General features: G+C 43.3%; 2 protein-coding genes across 2 annotated transcripts in view; one reads left to right on the forward strand and one right to left on the reverse strand.

The window, feature by feature from the left end:
• The window catches only part of LOC112467499 (opsin, ultraviolet-sensitive-like), a 65,226-nt gene extending 61,658 nt beyond the window's left edge, over window positions 1–3,568 (reverse strand). Inside the window, exons 1-2 of the mRNA XM_025036148.1 lie at window positions 3,255–3,568; window positions 3,019–3,123 (exon numbers count right to left, since the gene is read on the reverse strand). Of these exons, the coding sequence (XP_024891916.1) occupies window positions 3,019–3,108 (90 nt within the window). The 5' untranslated portion in view covers window positions 3,109–3,123; window positions 3,255–3,568. The remainder of the gene's footprint in view (window positions 1–3,018; window positions 3,124–3,254) is intronic.
• Window positions 3,569–5,046: 1,478 nt separating this feature from the next.
• On the forward strand, window positions 5,047–7,807 carry LOC112467498. The gene is made up of 2 exons (XM_025036147.1): window positions 5,047–5,920; window positions 6,432–7,807. Exons 1-2 carry the CDS (start codon window positions 5,860–5,862, stop codon window positions 7,343–7,345), a joined length of 975 nt encoding a protein of 324 aa, XP_024891915.1. The 5' UTR covers window positions 5,047–5,859; the 3' UTR covers window positions 7,346–7,807.
• The last annotated feature ends 368 nt before the right edge of the window (window positions 7,808–8,175 follow it).

Raw genomic sequence — 8,175 nt, forward strand, 5'->3', positions numbered from 1 at the left:
GTGTCCGATCGGCACCGTGTGCAATCGACACCGTGTCCGATCGGGAAATATTGTCGTGTCCGATTTGTAATGTGCGCAATCGGGACAATCCCGTGTCTTCGATGTACAAGATATATGCAGCAATACTAGCAGAAAAAATAAGGAAAGAAGTAGAGGCGAAGAACTTGATTCCCGAACATCAAGCAGGATTTAGAAAAGGAATGAGGACGATGGACCAAATATTTGCACTGAACTACTTGGTAAATAGACAACTGGGAAAGGAGAAAGGAAAGATGACAGTAATATACATAGATTTGAAAGCGGCGTTCGACTCAGTGGACAAAGAAGTATTAATTAGGACGATGAGAGAGAGAGGTGTAAGGCAGGGACTAGTAGATAGGGTAAAGGAGGTATTGAGAGAAACGAAGAGTAGGGTAAGAATGGGAAAAGAGAGTGGAGGAACATTCTGGATGGCAAAGGGCGTGAGACAAGGGTGCCCGTTAAGTCCGATAATCTTCAATCTATTAATCGCGGATTTGGAAGACTATATGAAGAAGGGAGGATGGGGAGGTGTGAAACTGAGAGGGGAGAAGATATACACATTAATGTATGCGGATGATGTAGCGTTGATGGCGGAGGAGGAACAGGACATGAGATCGATGATAAGCAGGCTAGAGGGATACCTGGACAGGAAGGGATTAACATTGAGCATAGAGAAAACAAAAGTAATGAGATTCAGAAAGGGTGGAGGAAGGAAGAAAAAGTATGACTGGAGATGGAAAGGAAAAAAATTAGAGAAAGTTAAGGAATTCAAATACGTTGGATATATTAGGTTGGCCAATAAGTCTGTGCGGTTTTTATAAGTATATATTTATACTTATAAAAACCGCACGGACTTATTGGCCAACCTAATACATTAAAGGAAAATGGGAGACAAAAGGCGCACATTAGGGAAAGAAGAAGAAAGGCGGCAAGAGTAATGAGGGAAGTCTGGGGGATAGGGGAAAAATGTGGAAAAAGAATTGGAAAAGAAGGATCTGGTTATACGACACCTTGATATGGACAGTGATGGGATACGGAGCGGAAATATGAGGATGAAAAGAAAGGAAGGAGGTAGAAGGTATACAGGAGAGATACCTCAGATGAGTATTTAAATTAAATTGGAGGACACCAGGGTATATGGTAAGAGATGAAGTGGAGAGAGAGAAGATGAGAGGCAGAGCAAGTAAGAGAGCATGGAAATTAAAAAAAAAACTGGAAGAAGGCAAAAGAGAAAGAATAGCGAGGAAATGCCTGGAAGAAATAAAAGAGAGACGGAAAAAAAGGAAGATAATAGGAAGGTGAGAGCAGGAGAGAAAGAGTTACCTAGAAGAGATTAGGGTGGGAGCTGAAGAAGAAGAGGAATTGAAAGGTGAAACTTTGGAGAATAAAGAGAAATTGAAACAAAAACAAGGATAGAAAAGATCATATGCTCGAAATACAACCGGTGGTATAAGATTATAAGGAAGGACGGGATCCCGGAATACTCGGAGAGAGACTGAGAGAAAGCAAGGTGGAGTAGGATTGCAAGGTTTAGACTCGGTAATGAAGTTAGAGAAAGTCTATATTGGGAAAGAAAGGAGAACAGAAGATGTAGGATGTGTGGGAAGGAAGAGGAAACATGGGAACACATATGGGACGAGTGTACGAGATGGGAGAAGTGGGACGGAGAAGGGTGGCAGAACGTGGTGGGGGATTACTGGGAGAAAAAAGAGAGGGAGAGAAGTGAATGAAAGCAATAGAGAAAATAAAACAAGATGGAGGAAGGAGAATGGGAAAAGAAAAGGGATGACAGTGAAGAGAGTAGGGGTAAATCGGAGAGAAAGAGAGGAGAAAAAAAAGAGAAAAGAAAGGAGAGGGGAGAAAGGCAGAAGGCCAAAGAGGACCGCGGAGGACGAGATAACGAGAAGGTTGAAGGAGAGTCTGTTAATGGATGCGGATGAAGACGAAGACGATAGGAAAAAGCTGAAGAAGGGAGAGTAAGAGAAATGTATGATAGAAGGGAGAGAGGAAGGGTGATAGAGAGAGAAGCGTTAAGGAAGAGAGAGGGAAGAGGGAAAAGGAAATAAGATAGAAGGATTAATACAGTTATTTTTCAGAGTGCGGAATTGAGGAAAGCTGAAGAAAATAGACAGAAGGGTGCCGGATGGAAAACGAAGGGAAGGAAAATGAGGTCGCTATGGCCAGGACAGGATAGGAAGCACGAGCTATGTACAGGGTTAGGTACGTCCCTTCAAAATGCCAATGTTCGTATGTTTTCGCAAATTTTAAGATTTTGTCTAGTGTGAAACTGTACAGGGTTGGGTACGTCCCTAAGGTAAAAAAACGCCCTTTAAGACCCCTTTGGGGTAAATAAAGTAACCATTATCTATCTATCTATTAAAGACATTGTCCGACTGATCAACAAGGATTGCAAAATACTTCTATACGCGGATGACATAGTTGTATATTCCACCAATAAAAACCTATCCAGGGCCATTCTAACCATTAATGAATCTATATAAAAAATCACGGATTTGTTTAAAAAACAAAGGCCTCTTCCTCTCCGCTAATAAATCACAGGCAATGATTTTCACACGTAAGCAAAAAATGCCTTTTTTGTGCCGGACCTAACCATCAATGGCATATCGTTACAATACAGCGAAATGGTGAAATTTTTGGGCATCATGATCGAATCCAACTGAGCGGTAAACCTTACTTCAATTACGTTATCAGCAGGTGTAGAAGAGCTCTCAGCGTTTTGAAGGCCCTGGCAGGAATATCCACCATATGGTGGGTCGCACACCCACAGCAATTAATGACAATCTACAGAGGCATTATTCGCAGCAATATTGACTACAGATGCCAAGTCTTCCAACTTTGCGGCAACCTTAGCACTTTTGAGCAGCTGCAGCGTATTCAGTACAAGGCCATTCAAACGGCGTATGGCTATAGCCTACCCCCATTCTTATTAGACGAAGCCAAAGAACCCTCATTACAGTTCAGATTCAAGTACCTCACCTCCAAATTAGTCATCAAGAACATCAGCCAAGAATTCAGCCCGGTTACCACCAGTCTGGACGATCTAATTACAGCCACCAGACATCCCATTCGCCATGAAAAAGCCTGTAAATACATGCCCCTTTATAAACATTACCAATCCATTTTAAGCAAAACCGAAAAAATCTATTGCTCCACTTTCCTCCCTGTTTTCAACCATAGCTTTAACTCATTAATCCATATTATTCACTACACACCTATCCATTTTCACTCTGACATCCAAAACGTTAATTCTATTTTCCTTGAAAGCACTCAGGACCTGAGGAGAAATGCTGTCTCGTTTTACACTGACGGTTCCAAAGACGAGTCAGGCTTTGTGGGCGCCGGCGTATACTCTCCAGACTTGGACTTTCAACTGAGGCATAAATTGCCAACCGAAGTTACCATCTTTTCGGCTGAGGCTTGGGCCATCCTCCAAGCACTTATAGTTATCTGGCAAATGGACCTTGAAAAAGCTGTAATATTCTCAGACTTCAAAAGCGTCTTGGAAAACATATGCTCGAACGCAGCCAACCAGCAAAATTACATCATACCTCGAATTAAAGATCAGCTTTTTTTCCAAAAATATAAACCTCTAGTTGGCCTGGATTTCTTCCCATCGAGGCATCACGGGGAATGAAATCGCAGACAAGACAGCCAAAGAAGCCTCTAGAAGGGGTAAAGTTTTTGACTTCAGAATACCGCACAGTGATTACTACTCGATTTTTAAATGCAAATTACGTGCGCAAACTAGCGAGTACCTCCGATGCCGCGGTTCTTAAAAAAGGCGTCTATTTTTATAATTACTTTCATTCGGGATAAGATCGCCCATGGTTTTATAAAAAGCCATTTAAAAAAAAGGAAATAGTCTTAGCCAACAGATTGTGTAGCGGGCACTATAATTTGAATCATTGCCTAGCCAGGAAAAACATTATAGACTCGGGAGCTTGCCCTTGTGGCTACCCCATTTAAGACATCAACCATGTAGTTTTTGACTGCAAATTATTTTCCGAGAAAACCTCTTATTTACTTAAATATATTAAAAAAACTTTTCCTCACCCTCCCAAAGACATTCTTTTTCACTTGAGTAACCCTTCTCATCAATTCATTCGCCTTCTTGCAACTTGCAAATCCATGGACCTTCAACTTTAGTTTCCCTCTCTGGCGGGAACGAGAACCGGCAGCGCTAATCAAATACCATTCCCGGCCGCGGCGCGCCACGGTGCTCACGTCGACCATCACTCGACGCACCATCTAGTATCGACGCCTACTACGGCCTACAACAGTTGCAAGACACGCCGTTGCGGCTCACATGACGGGATTCGAACGTGGACTGTTCGAGTGAGCGGACGTGTCATCATCTCTGCGTGTTCGAGCGTTTTGCGTGCTTGTCGGATCAAACTAGTTTTCGGTTAAGTCGCGTGAATCATTTTATCCACCGTCAGATCGCGTAATTATAATTATATACGAGCTATAAGCCCCCTTGATAGCTCTACGACATAATTTATTACCGTGAAGTGTGGTTATCTCAGCCCGGTCAGGCAACCTCTTTCTCTGGATAGTGGTGTTGCGGAAATAATGCGAGGGGCTTCGGCCTCTCGCACTGGTGTAAAAGGGGGGGAGCATCCTGGGATTCCTCCCCATCCTGATAATAGTCGTGCAACATCCGTTCACATTTCAGCCCCATTAACACAATACGAAAGTTTTGTGTCTCAACATGCGAGCGAAAATTCAATCCCGCACAGAATAACTCCACACTCTCGCGTGTCTGTGTCGGACATTCTCAAAATCAGCGATAAATATCTAAATAACAAAAAAGAGAGTCCGCGAGACAATCCCCTCCCAATGGACGAGGACGAGAGTGACGAATATATGGACACGATGCCGGCGAACGGCAAGGATATGTCCTTGACGCCTGCTGTAAACGATTCAAATAACACCACCCTCCCCCCATAGTAGGCAACGATCGAAAGAAGACTTCGCCATCCTCGGACTCGGATGTGCCCAACAACTCAGGTAACACCCCCAAAATTAGCAAAAAAGAGTCGAACAATCGCGCGCCGCAGGAAGGCGCACTCGCTCTATTGCCCAGTGAGTCGACATTTAAATATTCCCACACGGATAAATCGCCATTTTCGGTATTTGTCCAATCCACCAAGAAGGAGGCGACCCCTCCCTACACTCCCTTAATGTCAGCAGGCTAATTGCACAATTTGCGTACAAAGATGTAATCGAAGTCCGTAAAACCGGCCGACGTAGAGTCACGATAGACTTTCGTTGTCGCGTAGCTGTAAATAATTTAGTTAATAATCCTATACTAAAGGCACATAACATTAAAGCCTATATCCCGTCATTTAAAGTACAAAGAATAGGCATAATCAAAGACGTGCCCAAGGAATTTGCAACGGATTCGTTGGCAGAATACATTGAGTCACCCGTTAAGATACAAAGCATCGATCGGTTAAATCGTCGCGTCAAAGTAGGCGAAAAATTTCAGTTTCTTCCATCTCGCACGCTAAGAATCAAGTTCGCGGGTCAAGCTCTCCCGAACTCGGTTAGCTTGTTTAAGGTTAAATATAAGGTATATCCATTTATACCTAAAACACGTATATGTTACTCATGCTTTAGAGCTGGTCACATCGGTAGCCAATGCAAATGAAGTCCCCGATGCTTATTCTATGGCAAAGATAAGCATGACAAGGATGAAGAGTGCCCCCACAAGGACAACCCACCCAAACTGTGGCGGCAATCACCGAGCCACATCGGTGGACTGCCCAATAATTCTACAACATAAGCAAATCAACGCTTTGGCCGCTACGAAAAATGTATCATATATTGAGGCTAGAAGAAAGGTTAAAGGCAATAAACTGTCCGATGATCCAAGGTTTGACTTTGTCAATTTTCCGAGTACAAGTACTTGAAACACAATGGCAAGTTTCTCTATCGGTAGTAATAATATGCCGCCGCTTCAGAATAGGTTTGGTCTTTTATCTAAAGATGTAGCCACATATTCAGATCATGATTGCACAGAAAACCCTATTTACGCTAATATAGCGGCTAGACCCTCTCATCCGCGCACATCTCCTCCGAGAGGTGCCATCACTAAATCGACTAGCGCACGTAACGACTTCAATCGTATCCTATCTACAATTCTCAGCTCAGCATTACGAAGCGCTGTTTTATCCCAACGGCAGAATATCGAACGGCTCAACTCCCTCTCCCACTCTGGCTTCTACTCCGAAATCATCAGACACGGATGCTGATGACAGAGCTCCTTCTACATCTACGACCAATAGAGACTATGCACCCAACTTTTCATTTATAATACACCCTCTCCTACAAGAAGTCGAAGAATTTCTTAAGAACCAACTAGCTAACCTTTTCCACTTTTTCAGCCTTCAAGAACCTGTCAATCAACAATCGACTCAGCATACCACTCCTAATCTTAGCGGTGACATCTGTCACGTTCCCGTCGCAAGGGCATAACTCCTCACTGGTAAAAATCAAAATCCTGCAATGGAATTTTAGAGGAATACAAAGTAAACTGCCAGACCTGCAACTATTGGCAGAAAAATATAATATCTTCTGTATACAAGAAACTCTCCTTTCGGAGGTGAGTAGAATAAGCGTTAGAGGCTTCTATGCTCTAAGGTATGATATTGTGAACCCGGGACTATGCGGCATTTGCTTCCTTCTAAGATCAAATATCAAAGCAACCTCTGTACAGCTACCCTTTATACTACATCATTCTATTAAGGCGGCTGCCATTACTCTATTGTTCCAAGACAGCGAGTTACTCGTGCTCAATGTTTACAGACACTCCAACAACGACACCCCAGCACACGCACTTAATGATATATTTAACTTTGCATCCGGTTACAAATATGCACTCATAGTGGGAGATCTAAATGCGCATCACCGCCTTTGTGGCTGTGCACGCAATGACAACATTGGCAACCGACTGGCATCTCGCATCGAGTCGCACAACTATCTCATACTCAACGACTTTACAAGTACGCGCTTTAATCCAAATACCAACAGCGGCTCCATCATCGACCTCGCCCTCGCGTCTTTGGACCTTGCTGGCGTCTGCTGTTTGCGCACTCTGGACGATCCCATGGCCAACGATCATTATCCAATCGAAACTATTATCAACGGAACAGCGGCCAAAGTCAAGCGTTTTGCATATAAACTAAAACTAAGCGACATTCAACTCTGCGAACTCAGCATCAAATTGGAGAAAAGTCAGGAATCTTCCATCATAAGGAATCTTCCGATAACGAACTGGAGGACTATGAGAACGTGGTAGACTACATAAAAAAAACGGCTACAGAAATACTTCGTGAGCAAGGTAAAGACGGCAAAGTTGGTTCCAGAAACGTCGCTTATAAGGGTACTTCTGCCCCATGGTGGAACACGAAGTGCACTGAGACAGTTAAAGAACGCAAAACGGCTTTGGAGGTTTTTAAGCGGGATCCTTCCAGAGATACCTATCTAGCGCTTAAACGTCAAAATAGAGAATGCAGGCGTATCCTTTCCAAGCAGAAAAGGAATGGATGGCGCTTCTTCTGCACGAACTTTAGCTCTAAAACTGCTACCTCAGAAATATGGCAACTGGTTAGAGCCTTCAAAAACAAAGACAAATGCGCCTTTACGGACCACAAAATCCTCGAGTCCTCGCAACAGGCAGCGGTCAACAAATTATGCCCACCTTCCTGCTCTCCACCACTAGCTCCTTCACTGCGTGACATGCAAAGGGAAGATGAAACTTTGCCAAACATACAGTTATGGATGGATCAAATTTTCTCCATGAACAAGCTCAAATCGGCTCTGGCATCTACTAAGGCGTCTTCATCCCCGGGTTTGGATCAGGTAAACTACGCAATTATAAAAGCTCTTCCTGAAAGCTTCAAAGCTCACTTATTGGACATCTTCAACAAAATTATTGCAAAGGGCACTTTCCTGGACAGTTGGAGGAAATCGCTAGTAGTATTAATTCCCAAACCGAACTCGAATGGCGTTCGCCCAATCTTATTGTTGTCCTGCTTACTTAAAACACTGGAAAAATGTGTTTATAATAGACTACGTTGGCATCTCAAAGCCAATGATATATTTTCAGAATCTCAATTTGGCTTCCGC

Source organism: Temnothorax curvispinosus, unplaced genomic scaffold (assembly GCF_003070985.1).
Source record: "Temnothorax curvispinosus isolate PA1 unplaced genomic scaffold, ASM307098v1 QBEX01017440.1, whole genome shotgun sequence".
In the NCBI taxonomy this organism is placed as follows: Eukaryota; Metazoa; Arthropoda; class Insecta; order Hymenoptera; family Formicidae; genus Temnothorax; species Temnothorax curvispinosus.